Raw genomic sequence first — 18337 nt, 5'->3', positions numbered from 1 at the left:
TCACAGCCTCACATTGCTAGCCCTGGCACAGATGAACTGGGCGCCATGAGACAACAACTCCACGATATTGGACAACGTAGGGAGCGTTTGAAACTATCCGACAGTGGACTCTCTGAACTCAGGGAGGCAGACCGACAGGTAAGGCAATGCATGCTGTAGCTAGCTATTCATGGTTTGTAATTATTACAGGAGCTAGTGAGTAGGTCCCCCGCTCCTCGTCAAGACTCATACTCAGAGGACAGCCAGACTGTGCTGAAGAAGAGGGCTGCTCTGGCAGAGGCTGCAGCCAAGGCATCACGAGATAAGGCCAATCAACTAGAGGATGTGAGTACCTTGCCCCTGTGATAAGTACTAATGTTACTACACCTCTGCACATGACCAGGACATGCGACGGATGGCAGATGAATTGTCTGTACTGAGAGAGCAGCAGCAAGTGGATAGGGTAAGAGGGACAGTCCCAGTTATCGATATTTCTACGTATAAACTGTTTGGTTAATTAGAATGACGGTGAGACGAGAGGTCATGTATCGGCCCTCGAGTGTGAGCTACGGAAAGAGAAGGCAATCTCGAAGCGCTTCCAAGTGGCCACTGAGCACCTGTTACAGTTTGTGGAGGTACGTAAGAATGAGATGTGTGTATGCTTGTATGTGTGTGTGTGGGTGTACAGTACTCATTACCTCACCCTGTACAGAACTGTCACGAGGCTCTCCTCAAGTCTCCTGATGCTGACAGAATATTGTAAGTACACACACACCACACACACATATGCACACACACTCGTACTTATGTCACCCCACACATAGGTACCACCCACATGGGGAGGGTGTGTCTGTTGCTAGGGGCGATGCAGTGACGGGTAACCCCCGACCACCACAGTACTTGTCACGTCATGCCAAGATCACAGCCACTAGTTTAGCACAGGAGGCAAAGGAGACAGTGACAGCCGTGCAGAAACTGCTGCAGACCGACAGTGAGTGAAGTGGATTAAGTTAGTGTACTGTATATGGTACGAAATAAGTGGAACTGAAATGCTTCATAAATTACTTAATTAATTATCAATTAAAATTGTGACAATAATGAACCTGTGGTGTGGTCCCATGCACTCTGCACAGTGTACGTATATGTATATATAATGGTTGATATAACTTATATAATAATTATGTTTAATTAATGTGTGTACTTTAATTATGTATGTTGGTGTGTACAGCTCTTCCATTTGGATGGGACACTGTGTACACTGAGGATGGACACAAGTACTATGTCAAGTAAGACCCCCCCCCCCTCAATCATGCATGCACACTATATATGACATCACCCCCCCCCACACAGCCATGAGACCAAGACCACCTCGTGGGTTCACCCGGTGACAAAGGTCAACACTAGCCACGGAACACGAGCCTCCACCCCCTCATCACAGAGCTCTCTTCGTAGCAACCCACCATAGCAACTGTTACCATATATAGCTACAGAGGACACGCTTATAACTGTTATGTTATTGTACGAACAAAACTTGTTTGACACTTGTTTTAGTTTTGTTATAAAGACACTGAGAAAACGTGAACACAATACAAAATGAGAATTTGGGTAGTGCACTGAGCGAGTGAAATCTAAGAAAATTAAATCCATAAAAAAGCTATTCTAATGGTTCTGCTAAATAAAGTGTTAGTTTGACCTGTGACCTGTGAGGATTAGTGCATCCAATAGTGTGTAGTGAGCACAGCCACAGTGCCTGAGGCAAGACCAGCAAATACGAACCTGCAGAAAAATAATGCATAAGACAACGATGATAATGATGTGACTGCTAGCCTCGAACCCAAGCCGATTAAAATACGTAAAATACGTATTTTAATCGGCTTGGTTTGAGGCTACATGTACATGACTGCATGTGTGATGCTCACTTCTGGTCCTCTGAGATGTGTAATGATCGGATGCTACTATCAAAGCTCTCATGTGAATACTGTAGTTTCATGTTGTGGGCAGAGAACACTTTAACACGACAGTCAAAGCCCCCCGTGATGACATAACGTCCGTCCTTGGTGACAGCCAGAGCCTGTACAGAGGGAGAGGACACGCTGTGAGTAACCAGACTAGCTAACATATATTTCAAGGACCTAATATTTTGCAGATTGCTCAAAATCAACGCGGATTTTATATTCGAAGATAGCCCCTTTTACAGTAGAAGTATACAATACTTCCAAATTTTGAGGTGCATAATTATTGTCAATCTACGAAAATTGTGCTCCACGAAAATTTGGCGCTACATGTATAATTATGGTATAAGACTCACCAGTGTTGGTTCGTCAAGTGTGTGGTGAGACAGCTGCTGGCCGTTACAAGTGAACAAAGCCAGACAGCCTTTCTGGTCAGCATAATGAACTACAAAATGGCCGTCAGGCGTGAGACAGACGAGGTGAGGATGCATCCATTGAGCAGAGGGGGTCACTTTGTGTAACAACTCTCCACTGCAACTGTGGACCAGACAATACCCGTCTATAGGAGGGGGTGTGGTCACATGGTTGTCATAGCTACTGGAATACACACTCACACTTGGCTGCTACGCTCACGACCAGTCCTAGTGTAGAGCACAGTGATACACAGGCCACTGACTGCTCATGACCTGTCAACACTGCCACTGGAGACACCACACCTACAACACACACAGGAGTATAGTCAGTACAGGGACACATACCATCACTATAGATTCTGTTTACTATACATTCTGTTTACTCAAAACAAAACATAGCCAGTGAAATGTATAACATGAAGCCTTTGTTTTCATCAAATGTATGATTCGACTAACCACAGCACATCACTTAGTTATGAAATTGTACATCAGAACAAGGGCTCAAAGTTAACTACCAAAACGGCTGGATTTTGGAAAAAAAACGCAAAGCTATAGCCTAACTTTAAAGTTGATGGGTTTCAACAATACGAACCTTGAGCGTCGGAGATGACCCCCACCACTCTATTGAGCCTCCCACACCATCTCCATAGCAACACAGTGGCATCATGTGATCCAGTAGCAATCAAGCCGTCTCCTTGGTTTCCATGGAGACCACACTCGGGAGAGAAGTCGACGCAAGTGACAATACCCATATGGCCAAACACACTCTGTAACATCTTGCCTGTGTGTGTGTGTGTGTGGGGGGGGGGCACATTGAACTCTGGACTGTGTGGCTTAATGTGTATGTACCTGATGAGTCAGTGGCAAAGCACTTGTAACTGTTGTCCCAGAAACCGCACACAAATATCACATGACAATTAGGGGGCGTGGCAAAGCAAGCGGAGGATGCAGAGACACTTCCATCGAGTGGGTCCCCTAGCCGAGTCCGCAGACCAGCTCCTGCAAGAGAGGGTACACTAGTACACTTATGCATAATTATATGTACGTATCTTTCAACAACCATAACTTTGGTATCGTTGATCCAATTTCACTGATTTTACTATTTTCTGAAAGTTTAAAAAGATATTTTTTAAAGTATGTGTTTAAATCCAAAATTTGGTAGGGGTCATAATTTGTTATTTTTCGGCCTTGGACCATGGGCTATAAAATCCATGGTATTTGGCCAAAATTGAAAATTCTGTCATCTCCCAAATATGAACTTTAATGGTATCATTTGAAAGGTTATCTTTCTTAGCTTTCAGAAATCAGAAAATCCTTGAAATTAAATGAACGGAATTCAAGTTATGACAGCTGAAAGAGTTATTGAGAGGGAGTGGTGTACAACACATGTGCTATACGTACCTATATTGGGGTCAGGGTCCAGCATAACTGTAGTAGGCCCTCCTGAAGTACCTGCACACACACAATATATGGTCCCATCATGTGATATACATGTAGGTCATGTGATATGGGTCATGAGATATGGGTCATGTGATATAGGTTATGTGATATGGGTCATGAGATATGGGTCCCTACGGCTTACTTGTACTGACAGTGAACTTGTTGAGAGCACAGAGTTGGTTACTAGACACCACTAGTAAGGTGGGGGAGCAGTACTGGACCAGCGCTAGAGGGACATCGGGAGTAACTGGCAGCTCTGCTAATAATGCAGGGTCCCTTGGATTGATCCCCTGTGCCGGTTGAGGGGGCACCTCCTGCAATCAAGAGAATGCGGTAAAACAGAAATCAGGGCTTCTTTTAGTGTGGGATGGCCGGGGATGTTTCACCCGCTTTAAATATTCTGTTATCCGCTTGATTTCCTACTCTTTCAATCACTCCCTTGGAACCCACACTTTTAAATTAACCCACTTGTGCAAAATCCTACAACAAACCCTGATACTGAGACTGTTGGTACCTTAGGGAGTGGTAGTCTGGCAGGATGAGGTTCAGTGAGTAGCTGAGCTGGGGTCTGACCAAACTGGCGGATCTGTTCTTCCAAACCCTGCAACATGCATAATTATAATTACAATAGCAGTCGTACAAGTGCTGACCTTGCGGGTCTTTGTGTCAGTGACAGCGTCTAGATCCACTGCCCCAGCATATGTGAGGTAGTAGAACACATTCCTCGCCTCCACAGCCGCCTCTCCTGTGCAAGCCAGGTGATGGCATTCATTACACAGCTACATGACCACACCACTGGCAGACAATATACACAACAAACACTAGGGCATGATTTTTGAACGGCCATAACTTTTTGAAAACTTAAAGAGAGGCCTTTCAGATGATATTTTACCATGGAGTGGCAAATCTGTACACTGTACTGACCTCTCTGCTTGTAGCCAAAGATGAGGTCCATCCAGTGGTGGAGATGGGAGGATACATACTCTGACTCCAATGCCTGCACAGATACACACACACACCCTCACACACACACACCCTCACACCCTCACAACTCACACCCTCACACACACACCTCTCTGTTGAGCCGTACAAACTCGTGTGCTGACTCCGCCCAGGGGGGTAGCTTGACATCACTAATGACAGGGCCCTCCCCACATGACCCCTCTCTCCCAAGGTCAAACTGTACGTACACAATGTGTGTGTATATATAGTGTTAGTACGAGGTATTATACACCTTGTTCTGGTTGAGAAGCATCTCTGGCAGATGATAGAACTCTGGTATCAACTCCTGAAAGAGGAAATATGAGGTGAACACAGTTGACCATTATACAAACAACCACCATGTTCAGTTACAATAGAAAGAATGACTCACATTGACATTAGAGGAGTCTCTGTTGGTGTTGGTCCATGCCTCAGCCACATTGTTGAACAATCGGGCACTGTGGTCAAACATGCCATCATGGAAGGAGATGTGGAGACTAGAGAATGGCTCCACTCGTACTAGCCAGTGGAGCACGAACGCCATTGTTGAGTAGTGTGTCCCATAATGAAAGGGAGGGATCCGGTCGTCAGTGAAGCCCTCAAAGCGCTCCTCAAATGAACGCAATCGACTCTCGTTCAGTGCTCCAATCGGCTGTAAGGGGAAAAGATTCAAAGGTTAAAGGGTAGGGGTCAATTAGGATATACCTTGGTGAGGTCTCGATAGATGCTTGGGTCACTAAGGTCAATTTCTTTGGAGGTATAGTCAGCGAGTATCCATGGAAATACGGGATACTGGTTGAGGTCGCTGTAAGTTCGTCCTGGGGTGGGTGGGCGTTAGTTAGAGTGACCAATGAGATAAGAGACTCACCGGCTATAGTGTTGAGATAGACGAGATATTGGTAGTTGCTGATCTCTCTGTGAACCCATCGTGTTGTCATGGAGCTCTTACGAAATAGTTGCTGAGGGGTGGCCAGTGACACAGCTCTGTGGGGGTATCACATATCACACACACAGCACAGGTGGGCGGGACACACCTTGTCTGAGGGAGGCCATACTCACAGCCAACTCCCACTTTAGGTAACTTCCTGAGAACTGTTTTGACATCTTTACTGCTCTCAAACACAAGGAACACAGACGCTGCAGAGGATGAACTAAACACCTCACACACACACACACACACCCACGCCCACTTACTTCTGTTGTGAAAGAATAGCTCGAGGGCTTTGCTCTGATGGAGGTAGCGACGTGAGAAGGCTGCCCTCACATTATTAATCAACCATTCTCCACTCAGCTCTAGGCACTCCATCTATATGTACACGTACAGTGACAGCCACACACACACACACACATCCACAGCCACACACCCACACACACACCCACACCCACACACACACACACACACCCACACACACACACACACACACCCACACACAGACTAACCACCCACTCACCAGCTGTGCTGCACTCTTGTACTCTTGAGTGCTATCATCAGGTGTGAAGCTAAGAGCTCTCCTTGACAACACAAGTGTCCCTGGTAATGCATGGGCCAGCACGACCAGTACACAAGGCAGTGAGAGCGAGTGGGGACCAGCATCATCTAGACTCTCTGTCAGCTCATCTGTGAGGATCTCTGGGTTTAGGTCTAGTCCGGGGGGTGGTGTGAGGGGTGTGGGGAGTGGACGGTGTGATGGGGGCGTGGAGTCATGTGACCTAGTGGCAGACGTGTGGGAGGTGCCATTCTGATTGGCTAGAAGCTGTAACCGTTGACGATGATGACTCTCCCTCAGATCCAGCCTCCAGTATCGAGACTCCCTGTGTGAAGGAGTTAGTGGTAAGCCCCTCCCCTTATAGCTAACGAGCGTACCTCAATGGAGTGTTATCATATGATCCAGTCTCGTCCACCACTGATGATATCTGGGTAATAATGTACAGTTACAATAGTACAGCGCATCATAATCATTGCTCGTTGTTGTACCTTTCTCCATAGTTCCCTGGCAGAGAGCGAGTGTCTGAGAGCCTCTGCCTTCCTCCCCTGTCCCTCTCTCTCACACCTCCTACCAGCCTCAGCCCTGGCGAGGGACAACCGGCCATCAGCCTCTGATAGCAGTCTAGACTGCTCCTTCAGCGAGACCTCAAGGTCAGAGGTCAACTTGGAGCCCACACTCTGAATGTACGACTCACTGAAGCGACTCGTACTCCTGTAACAACAGACAAAGCTAGTAGTGATATACCGTATAGCAGGTTACTTTCGTATGGTGGTATAATTCTATCGTATTGTAAGCATCATACGAAAATTAAAACTACGAAATGGAATAGGTTTAACGCCACTATACTGAGCTGTACGAATATCAGAATGAAATATTTAAATGGGTAGTTCATACGAAAATTTACACCAACGAAAAAGTAATTAGTGTGGGTGTACTCACTTTCCCTCGGTTATGAGTTGTGCAAACAGTCGAGTGCTCATGCCCTTCAGACAACGTTGCCAGTCCTGTATAGGGGACACGAAGTGTATCACACAAGGCCACACCCACCCCACCCCCTCTTACCTGGGAGCATAACAGCATGGTCAGCTCTACTGCTCGAGTGCCCTCAGCTAGCCGAACAACAGCTGCAGAAACAAGGTTAGTATTTGACAGACCCCACTAGTACATGTACACCCACCATCAGTGAGGAGTGCCCTGCCATCAGCACACACACACACACACACAGGCTGACAGACTAGACCCCACTAGTACATGTACACCCACCATCAGTGAGGAGTGCCCTGCCATCAGCACACACACACACACACACAGGCTGACAGACTAGACCCCACTAGTACATGTACACCCACCATCAGTGAGGAGTGCCCTGCCATCAGCACACACACACACACACACACACAGGCTGACAGACTAGACCCCACTAGTACATGTACACCCACCATCAGTGAGGAGTGCCCTGCCATCAGCACACACACACACACACACAGGCTGACAGACTAGACCCCACTAGTACATGTACACCCACCATCAGTGAGGAGTGCCCTGCCATCAGCACACACGAGCAGCTTGGAGAGATGCCCTCTGTGCTCCACTAGTAGTCCACACAGACAGGGCCCAATGGCTGTCATTGATGCCTCTATCTGCTCAGAGATGTCCAAAGCTCTAGAGTGAAGGGCTAGGCCTTGTCCACCGCCCTCAGGGGAGCTCTCTCTAGAGCTGTCCACTGCCACACCTGTACACATGTCATGAATTTCTTTCTATATAATTATAGCCCAAGGCACCAAAATTAATAACAAACATGCTTATGTACGTAAATTATTATTATTATTTTTTTAGGTTCAGAGAATAAGCGTATACGCATACGAAGGGTCTGACAATAAATATTAAGTGGCATGAGAGGTGATGACCGTTAGTGTGTGGGGGGTACCTGTCTTGTGCTGTAGTGGCTTTGTGTTGGGAGCTATGGATTGTCGTGAAGGCTGCTTGACCAGCACCTTCTTCTCCTCACTCTTTATAGCCTCCAGAATTCTCCGATACTTGTACACACAGAGAGACGAGAGATAGTAAAAGACGACAGCCACAGTCTGCTGAGTCAGCGCCTTTCCCTCCTGTAGGGGATACTTGTGAGGGAGGCTACTAATAGAGGGAGATCTTACCCCGTCTCCAGGAATTGCTGACATTAGCAGTGAGACGTATTTGTCCGAGAGGAGACATTGACACGATCGAATAACCCTCAGTTTGTGCTCCTTGGTGGAGTCAAAATACTGCATGGGGAGAATATAGTATGGTGGTCCTACACTAATGACAGAGTAAGGCTATGCATGACTTGTGTGCGTGATGGTGGTACCTTCTCCAGTGACGATCCAGTGAGACCTAGTGTTTTGAGAGTGGAGAGACAATCTTTGTGGAGACTGTCTACAGATGACTTCTCTCTATGGAAGCCAGTGTGGAACTCCTGCACAGACATGAGGTATACATGATGATGGTGTAGGAACTGGCTATACATGTAGTGTACAGTCAGGCTGTAGTACCTTGTACTTCGTGTGGGTCTTGTGGGAGGCAATGTTAGCTGCTGCCATCACTGTGGGTGTGTGTGTGTGTGTGGGTGTGAATGTGTGTGTGTGGGTGTGGGTGTGGATACAGTATGTACACTGTACAATGTTGTTTAATTATCACCATCTCCATCACAATATACGTAAGCCCAGAGTCATGTGCAGTGTTAGTTTTATTGACTGTACGGTCAAATTTCATTTGTGCCTGGTCATACACATAGGAATGCATGGTCATTCTAATTAAACGTCCGGTCAATGACCGGCAGTGAGTAATTTCTAACACTGTATGTGTACACTCACCTATCCTGAGGGCTTGTCTGAGGGCGCCTCCACTATCCATCTTCATCCTAGTCTCCACTGGAGTCAGTCTCAGCAGCCCACTCAACACAAACACCTCACACAGCTCCAGACAACCTCCCAGTACAGCCTGGACCTCAGTGGAGGGTGGGACCGACTCCTTCTCCTGCATCAGAGAAGGGAGGGGGATTGCTAACATAACAGCAATAACACCAAAAGTATAAAGTTATGGCCAACGAAAATAGGTATGTTTTGAGGGAAATACACACAAGGCTGTTTCTGTCAACATCATGACCCATCACTGGTGTGATATAGACCAGCTACTAAAGGAATTAGTACTGACATGCTCTCTAGACTCAGGTTATGGGCCACCGTTCACACTATGCAGAGCTCACCTTCTTGTTACTAGTAGGTGTGGCCAGCGAGTACAAGTGCTCCAAACCTCCACACAGCTCCAACACACAGTCTGAGGTCAGTGCCAGAAGTTGGGCAACGTTTGAGCGGAGATACTTATGTTGTTCTATGAACTCTGACAGTGCTGACCTCGAGCAATCACTGGAGGGGGGGCTATGGTAATAAGAGGATTGCTGGTATATTGTGTGTACCTTATACTCTTGCTCACATAGGAGCAGAGGTTCTTAATAACGTCAGCCAATAGTCGTGTGACCCTGGGCGTCCAATGAAATGGAGGGACCTTCCCATTAACCAGAGGGGCCTTATCAGGTGAGGTGCAGACATCAACAGGAGGTGGTTGGTCACTTATTAGTCCGTTAGCTAGCCCCACCTCATCAATGGTGGTTGGCTGATCAGTGGAGGTTGGTTGATCCATGGTGGTTGGCTGATCCATTGAGGTTGGCTCATCAGTGGAGGTTGGCTCATCAGTGGTGGTTGGCTGATCAATGGTGGTTGGCTGATCCATGGTGGTTGGCTCATCAGTGGAGGTTGGCTCCATGGTGGTTGGCTGATCAGTGGAGGTGGTTGAAGTGGTGGAGTTCAGTGCAGTGAAGGAGCACTCTAAATAGTCATCAGTCTCCCCTGGCAACTCTTGAGAGGAGCACTGCAAGGACACATAATATCAGTATAGCAGTGCTAGTGGATAATCAAAGCAGAAGTGTTGTACACTATCAAGCTGATCCATGTGTATTTCATATGATATCAGGAGGTGGGGTTGTTATGTGTTAGTACTGCTTACATTGAGGTGTAGAGCTGCAGTAGTCTCAACCCAGGCCCTCCAGCCGTCCTGCTCAGCCAGGAAACAGTGGCTCAGTATGCTCAGGAGCAGTGAGTGGACCATCTCCTCCAGGCTGCTCTGATCAGCCTCACTGGCCCCAGGCTGCTCCCCTAGTGTCAGTAACCAACGCTGCCATCCCATCACCCTCACCACAGCTCTGTGAGGTTAGTCAAGATAATTATAGTGATACCGTATAGCGGGTAATTTTCGTGAGGTAAAAAATTCGTTCAACTCAAACACGGTGATTGATTCTTAACTTCATTGCCTGCACTGGATTGCATACGTTCCCGTAAACCACGCCTACGTTTTGGTGGAGGTTAGCTTGCCCACGAAAAGTACCCGCTATACGGTATTAATGAGATGGTGCGCATCTCTATACTGAGGCACTTACTTGCAGTTGTTGGGCTCTTGTGCACACAGGGAGGAGATGTACGAGAGCAGCTGCATCGTCATAGCAACGTCCCCATCAGTCTGAGTTGTGTGCAGTACTACTACAGCTTCAATCAGTAGGGGAAGCACCTCTGAGGAGGAGGGGGCGTGGCAATGATGTCACAGTATAGCCCCAACGTAAGTATAGAGTAGTTACCGTAGAGCTAGAAATACTTAGATGGAGCATAAAATCATGCGTTTTGGTCAATGTTTTAAAGCTCTGAAAATCTTTCTGCGTTTATGCTATTTCCTCGATTAAATGCCGGGATTGTTCAGGCCTCGAATTAATTGTGCCATACAAAAGTATATATGGGATATGATAGCTGCTCGCACAAATAGCATAAATAGCATACAATTAATAGCATAAACAGTACACACATTCATTTCCAGCACTATAGCTAACTAGTACAATACCTGGGAATCATATCTGGTGGGAGAGAGTGCAATATATATAAGTATATATGGGATATGATAGCTGCTCGCACAAATAGCACAAATAGCACAAAATTAATAGCATAAACAGTATTTAGTACACACACTCATTTCCAGCACTATAGCTACAATACCTGGGAACCATATCTGGTGGGAGAGGTCCAGTGCAATGTAGTGGCTATCAATGATCCTCCGGGAGGGACAGTTGACCATCAGCTGCACAGGGAAGTGGGTGCATGGACGTGTGTATTAGAGTTAATCCTACGTACCTCAAATAATGCGTTGAACATTGCCATGGTGACAGGCTGTCCGGTGGCCAATAGTTTGCCTCTAATGACGGCCCATAATCCGTGAGACTCCACCAGGGATCGTTGCTGTCTGTAGGTGTGGCAGTACGGGGGTGTGGCTTGTGTGTGAGGGGGGTGGTTACAATCTAGTGCTTACTTGTGTGTGGCAGAGTGAAGCACTTTGCCGATTATCTTGAGAGCTTGTAACCGAATATGTTCAGTAGAACTGCTCAACAGATGGAGGGCAACACTGCATGCATGGAGGCAGCGAGCATCAAACATAAGCGAGTGTTGATCACTTCCCAAAAATTAAAACCTGTACTGGTAATGACACGATCCTTGCCAGAACGCAATAGTTAGATCGCAAAGGGTCAAATTTTCTACTGATTTAACTCAATCACTGATTTTTTTACGTGCAAAATATTCTAGTAATACGGTATTGTATACACAGCAATCAAGGCAGGTTGATTATAGGGGCACTCACTTGATTCCCCCTGCCTGCTGAAACAGTCCAACCATTGTCTCCTTCTGTTGTTCAAACAGTAACGCTAGTAGCAGCTCTACCACGTCTCCTCGGTCCTCCTGAGGGGGTGTGGTACTAGGGGGTGTAGTCAATGAGGGGACTCACCTGCTGGGTAGTCAGATAGTCCAGTATGCTCTCTATAGCCTCGCTCTGAGAAACTCCCTGTGTACAACATGACATCATCAATAAATCACCAAGGCTATAATAGCAGAAATAAATGGGCCCCAAAACAATTGATTTTTAAGCACACTATCATAGAGAGCTACAAAATGCATAAATTGACAATCCCAACTAGAGTTATAGGCAATCAAAGTTAGAAACAGACTTATACTGTAATAGTGTCTTTCGAAAGCAATTGCTGATTGACTGCTCATACTCACGGTTAATATGAAGTCCTTAATGAGTAGCAATAGGTAGGGGCGTACACCAGGGGCCCCCCTATAGTGCTCCCTGAGGGTGTACATGAGTCGTGGTACAGTGACCAGCTCTGGTAGAAGGAGTCCTGACCGTCCCAGCACTCTAGACCCCATCTCAGAGGCTAACCCACTGTACAGGTACGTCTGGAGCTGTGTGTGTGTGTACGTGGGTGTGTGTGTGTGTGTGTGTGTGTGTGTGTGTGTACTTCACAACTAGTGATGTATATAGAGTTGTACCTTGACAGACGCTAGGGTCCATAGGTCAGAGGTCAGCAATTCAATAAGCTGACTCAGCAGTTCTTTGGTATGGGGAGCATTGCCAAGGTAACGAGCAAACTCAAACAGCAATGAGACAAGCTCATGACTCAGATGATCAGGTGACGCCTTCCTCAGTAGATAAGCGAGTAGTCTGAGAGCTTTGAGGTGTTCTAGCTGATGGAGACACGAGGTAGAGCCTTTAGCCAGCTCAAACATGACTCTCAGTACTTTGACGCTATAGTGGGTGTGGTTAGTGGGTGTGGCCAGTGTGTGGGGGTGTGGTCGTACCTTAGTGTGGGGTTGGGAGTGGTACTGCCTGACTGTGGGAGGTCCAGTTGGGAGAACAGAGGGAACAGTGCCTGCATAAAAGAAATACTTTGCTTATGAATGGAGATGAATGAATACAAGTCATGTAGCTGCTAAGATTCGTTAGATTTGTGGTGTCCATAGCAAGTATCCAACCCAGTGTACAGTGTCAGTGCAGGGGATCAACACACACACTCACCTGTACTCCACCCAGCGAGTGTAGGACAGTATGGAAGGGTGTGGTCACTACAGGGTCCACCCCCTATAGTGGAACACATGGTGACTATAGCTCCAGCACAGGATAGTGACGTACCTCTAAGAGAGTGGCGTGTGGAGAGTGTGTGAAAGGAGAGGTGTTCTCATTGGGTGAGGCCTCCAGACAAAGCTGACCATCCACAGCCTTAGCGTTGTAGGAGAAACACACAGCACTCGACAAGTGGCCATCAAACAAGAGCTGTACAGGGGGGCGGTGGTTAGGGGGGTTAGGAGTGTACAATGTGTGTGGGGGGTACCTTCTTCTGTTGGGGGGTCAGTGGCACATCACACTCTGCCTTAAACCTGAACTGGCTCTGTGAATAACGTAGGTCAGGATTATGAAACTATGAATGAAGCACAATGGCCACACACACCCACCCACCCACCTTGTATGATGGTCCCAGTCTATGCAGTGCTGTCACAGTGTCATGCTTGAGTGGTTCTCGGAACAAGTACACTGCCGACAGCTGACCTTGGAACAACACATCCTCTGTGGCGGAGGGGGAAGTCCCCAGGAAACACTTGTCGTAGACCTAATTCACATAATAATTATGCATTTATATATACACTAGTTGGTTGTACATAACAGTTTTCATTTTTGAGATGGCTATTTGACTGATGAGCAATGAATCAAAATGAAAGCACCGCGGGTGCTGATGCCTCGGTGGAGATGCCAAAGCTACATAACATAAAGCTACTAATAGCAGTCCAATCATGCATGCAAACTCAACGAGTGGGTAATGATCGACCATGATTGTTGTTAAAAACGATCGATGCCAAACGTTCAAGTCTAAAATTAATGGCTGCCATCTGCAGAGCCTTGCAGCTCTCTTCTCACTCTTGCAGCTACCAATAGCTAGCGTTCTAGTGCAGAGCTAACTACTAAGTAGAGTAGCAACATTCGGTAAACAAGTTTGGCTACGTACTCTTCTGAAAAGGCTGCAATGGCATTCCAAGTAAGCAAAACTAAGCATAACTCGAGAACGAAGCATTATTTTGCAAACCCACGAATTAAAATCCAAGTAAACATGACTAGAAGCCTATAGAAACTCTTACTTGCACTTGATTCATCCTTGAGCAGCTGTAGCAGTCTATACACACACACAGACACACAAACACACTACCGTATACCTCGCTTGCGCATGCGCACCGAGGCATAATAAGAGTGCAATAAGAACAGTCACATGACAGGATTAATTGGTTGTAGGCCCAATCATAACGTGTTTAATCACTCAGATGATGAATATGGTTATTCGTATAGTGGGTAGCCCGCTACAGCTCAGATTGTGGTAGAGTAATTTCGCTGTTTTAATTTTCTGATATTACAATTCAAAACACACACCATAATTATGTGATGTGTGGATTGTCTTGTGCTGTGTGTGAGCCTGACCAACATTTAGTAAACTCTGTACAATGTTTTTTGTTTTTGTGTGTAGGACTCCCAAAAGGTTGTCCTTCCAAAAATTAATGCAGATATTGCATGACCATTAATTCTACTGATTGCGTGGCTCTCCCTCTATTTATACTGTACTCAAGTATGAACATTTTGTGGTTTCCAGTTTTAATGATATTCATGCATACCGTATGACTAGCTGGTGAAAAACCTTTGCGAATGAGCCAAATCAGCAGAAAAGTTGACCTTTTGCGATCTAACTATTGCGTTCTGGCAAGGATCGTGTGTATTTACTAGTACTAATTTAGGTTTTGCGGATTTTATTGTTGCGAATTGATCAACCCTCGCAAAGTTCGCAAATGTTTGATGCTCGCAGAACATTCTAGTAATACGGTAGGTATTTCCTGCCTATGCACACTCTCTGGTGGCACAGTGGAGAATGAAAGCACCGCGCAATTTGTAGGTAATGTAGGCACCTCAGTGGAGGTGTCAAAGCTACATAACATAAAGCTACTTTTATACATACATTAATAATTTGCTGCATGGGCAGAATCCAGAATCACAGGGAAACTTGAAGAGTGGGTTATGATCGACTATGATTGTTGTTAAAAACGATCAATTCGTGGATTTGAAAATAATGCTTAGTTTTCGAGTTATGCCTAGTTTTGCTTACTTGGAGTGCCATTGCAGCCTTTTAATGCCAAAAGTCCAATTCTAAAATTAATGGCTGCCATCAGCAGAGCCTTGCAGCTCTCTTCTCACTCTTGCAGCTACCAATAGCTAGCGTTCTAGTGCAGAGCTAACTACTAAGTAGAGTAGCAACACTTGGTGAACGAGTTTTGCTACGCACTATTCTGAAAAGGCTGCAATGGCATTCCAAGTAAGCAAAACTAGGCATAACTCGAAAACTAAGCATTATTTTTCAAATCCACGAATTAACCAAGAAAACATGACTAGAAGCCTATAGAAACTCTTACTTGGACTTCATTGATCCTTGAGCAGCTGTAGCAGTCTACACACACACAAACACACTACCGTATACCTCGGTTGCGCATGCGCATCGAGGCATAAAAAGGCCTTAGGGTTAACAGAGGTACAAACACATTCCCTGTACACACACTCTAATACAAACACATTCCCTCTGTACACACACCCTAATACAAACACATTCCCTGTACACACACTCTAATACGAACACATTCCCTATACACACACTCTAATACAAACACATTCCCTGTACACACACACTCTAATACAAACACATTCCCTGTACACACCATTCTCCCATACAAACACATTCCCTGTGTACACACACACTCTCTCCAATACAGCACTACTCACAGCTGATGTGTTGGGCAGTGTCACATCTGTGGCCAGTATTTGAGCCCCATCCACGAACACAGTGAGGCTGCTGCTCTTCACTCTGTGATAAACGTATACCACACTCAACATGTACCAGCGATAGGGGGCAAAAGTCATGTCCAGGGCGTGGGTCTGGGGTCGCTTCTGGCCACGTCCAAATGTCTCAATGATGAGTTTGTTTCCTATGAAGTGCGAGGAGTAGCCGTATTCCGGACGACTGGTGCGGAACCAGTACACCACCGGCTTGTAGTAGTCACGTTGGCAGTCGTAAGGTTTCTCCAGTCTCAGCCATAGCTGTATACTGAACTCTGAGGGCCACTTGGAGATGGGAGGCAGCGTTATAGCCTGTAGGAGGTGAGATGGGATAGAGCTGAGGGGGGGGAGGGGGGTGGACTTACTGCTCCTGGAGTGCCTGCAAATGTGAAGAATACCTCAGGCTGGTTTTGAGTGGCCATTGTCGTGAGAGCTCTGACCAAGGGGACAGAGTGAGGGGCCTGCAATAGGGAGACAGAGTGAGGGGCCTGCAATAGGCATTGATGGAGCATTGTACATAATTGATATGGACATTTTATATGTTTACACTTCATGTTATGTGAGTGCGTATTGTTTACAATAGGGTAACAAAAAACACTGCAAACACACACCAACACCCTCACCCACCCCACCACTCACCCAGCTACCCCCCACCCCCTCACCCTCCCACTCACCCCACCACTCACCCAGCTACCCCCCACCCCCTCACCCTCACCCACCCCACCACTCACCCAGCTACCCCCACCCCCTCACCCTCCCACTCACCCAGCTCTCTTGGTGTCCTGTGTAGAGGTACGACAATATGTCTCTGAGCTCCTTCAATGAAATACTGTAGCCACCGACAATCTCCATCACCCTCACAATGTGCACTGCAGGGAGAACGACATGCACATGTTAGACATGACTGGGTAGAATTATGTGGGTCCCAACTAGAGTTACGGGCAATCAAAGTTAGCTATCAATTTAGAAAAATCACCAAGGCTCTAGATCATGCTTTCATCAATAACAGATATTTGGGCCCGAAGCAGTTGTTGTTCACATAATTCAATAGAGCCGCTACCAAATGAGCCCTTTAATTACTGGACAATTTTAATAGCAAATGGTATGTTTTGTATGCAGTCTGCACAGTCGACTGTCAGTGTCTAGTTGCCTCACCTGCAACCTTGTCATTGTTGGTCTTCCTCAGTTGGTCAAGACAGCGCTCGATGAGATGCAGCCCTCGACAAGCATGGATGTTGGACAAGCTCTGAGTCAGGATGTCACCTAGTGTTCGCCAGAGCTCCAACTAGAGAGGGAGAGGTGGTTCAGTACAACACAATGTGTATTGCAACAGACTCTAACTACTGGGTTATGACAGTAATGCATTCCAGAGCCATTGAGGGCACTGTTCACACACACGCACATACACACACACACACACAGATATATAGAGTACCTGCAACTGGTCCGATAGCTTTGGCAATAGCTCCAGTAGTAGTAAGACAACCGAAGGCTCTCGTATGAGAAAGTTCTCACGAAGGTCAAACTCACCGGCTACTAGCTGCAGGGGGGGCAGAACGGTATGCACAGGTAACACCCCCAAATAAAATCAACAACCATCAACTTTTTATCGTTTTATGCTCACAACCATTCTTCTGATAGCCTACTACCTCTATATTATACAGTGTAGCCTCACCAGCTCCAGTAATGGCTGTACTACACTCTGACCAGTGGACGGATAACTGCTCTTGACAATGAGGGCAGCCAGCTCTCTCACTCGCGGGCCAGTCAGTCGGTCTGACAGTTTACTGGAGGGGCTCACTTGCATGGCATAGCTCATCTCTGGACGATTGCGAGAACGCTAGTAGATCCACATCCAGTCTAGTCGACTCGGTGTTTCTCTCCAGTATTGATAGTTGGTAGTGATCGTTTAATATCTACAATCAAATACCAACAGAGGAGGTTGGACACGAAGCCAAAAAGTTAATAATGACGTAGTCTTTATTAAAATAACTTGAACCTTGAACCTACTTTAACAAGCTCTTTTCTAGCCAGCAGGCCACCTTTTCATTCTGGAAACAAAAGTATACTTAGATGATGATATAGCTGAGCTATACATTCACTCTACAGCACGGTAGCTCCTACTTTATAAAGGTCAGAGGTCAGTTTGACATGACAGAACTACGACCTTTGTGAGAGGTCACCCCTTTTAGGGACTGCACGATTTCTCTGGAGGGGCGCAGTAGCTAAAAGTTAACTAACTTGCAGCAGCAGTAACATGAAGGGGCTACTTTATCAAAAAAATCAGGGCGCGATGTGCAGTCAACTTGCA

At 46.4% G+C, this 18337-nt stretch overlaps 2 protein-coding genes across 3 annotated transcripts in view; one reads left to right on the top strand and one right to left on the bottom strand.

Annotated features, from left to right (window-relative positions):
* The window catches only part of LOC135350524 (syntaxin-binding protein 4-like), a 4752-nt gene extending 3208 nt beyond the window's left edge, over positions 1–1544 (top strand). For both annotated transcript variants that reach the window (XM_064549347.1, XM_064549346.1), the window contains exons 12-19: positions 1–138; positions 190–324; positions 383–442; positions 501–614; positions 692–738; positions 804–970; positions 1208–1265; positions 1330–1544. The exon at positions 1–138 is cut by the window's left edge and continues 66 nt beyond it. In XM_064549347.1, coding sequence (XP_064405417.1) covers positions 1–138; positions 190–324; positions 383–442; positions 501–614; positions 692–738; positions 804–970; positions 1208–1265; positions 1330–1444 — 834 coding nt within the window. In that variant the 3' untranslated portion in view covers positions 1445–1544. The remainder of the gene's footprint in view (positions 139–189; positions 325–382; positions 443–500; positions 615–691; positions 739–803; positions 971–1207; positions 1266–1329) is intronic.
* LOC135350512 (lipopolysaccharide-responsive and beige-like anchor protein) lies at positions 1508–18321 on the bottom strand. The gene is made up of 52 exons (XM_064549324.1): positions 18037–18321; positions 17702–17942; positions 17462–17566; positions 17182–17311; positions 16792–16895; positions 16392–16487; positions 15973–16338; positions 13625–13771; positions 13496–13552; positions 13297–13437; positions 13183–13245; positions 12966–13036; positions 12657–12912; positions 12384–12569; positions 12109–12165; positions 11965–12062; positions 11638–11730; positions 11463–11571; positions 11328–11409; positions 10724–10853; positions 10294–10489; positions 9707–10158; positions 9497–9656; positions 9105–9267; positions 8784–8833; positions 8600–8707; positions 8409–8516; positions 8180–8360; positions 7778–7984; positions 7315–7376; positions 7192–7256; positions 6741–6963; positions 6630–6679; positions 6217–6577; positions 5960–6071; positions 5800–5902; positions 5634–5749; positions 5471–5583; positions 5157–5417; positions 5019–5072; positions 4857–4964; positions 4709–4781; positions 4435–4529; positions 4299–4385; positions 3927–4098; positions 3746–3796; positions 3194–3343; positions 2937–3125; positions 2546–2647; positions 2288–2490; positions 1899–2050; positions 1508–1755 (listed from the first exon to the last, which is right to left on the bottom strand). Exons 2-52 carry the CDS (start codon positions 17843–17845, stop codon positions 1689–1691), a joined length of 7029 nt encoding a protein of 2342 aa, XP_064405394.1. The 5' UTR covers positions 17846–17942; positions 18037–18321; the 3' UTR covers positions 1508–1688.
* Positions 18322–18337: the final 16 nt, after the last annotated feature.

Source organism: Halichondria panicea, chromosome 16 (assembly GCF_963675165.1).
Source record: "Halichondria panicea chromosome 16, odHalPani1.1, whole genome shotgun sequence".
NCBI lineage: Eukaryota > Metazoa > Porifera > Demospongiae > Suberitida > Halichondriidae > Halichondria > Halichondria panicea.
This window is presented reverse-complemented; position numbering and strand designations above follow the sequence as displayed.

What these genes read in the sequence shown, in the direction of transcription:
- LOC135350512 (XM_064549324.1), bottom strand. Translation starts at nt 17,845, where the DNA reads ATGAGCTATGCCATGCAAGTGAGCCCCTCCAGTAAACTGTCAGACCGA. An exon ending in TATGTGAGCAAGAGTATAAG is followed by an intron (nt 9,657 to 9,706) that starts GTACACACAATA and finishes CCCCCCCTCCAG; the next exon opens with TGATTGCTCGAGGTCAGCAC. An exon ending in CTTTGCCACTGACTCATCAG is followed by an intron (nt 3,126 to 3,193) that starts GTACATACACAT and finishes ACACACACACAG; the next exon opens with GCAAGATGTTACAGAGTGTG.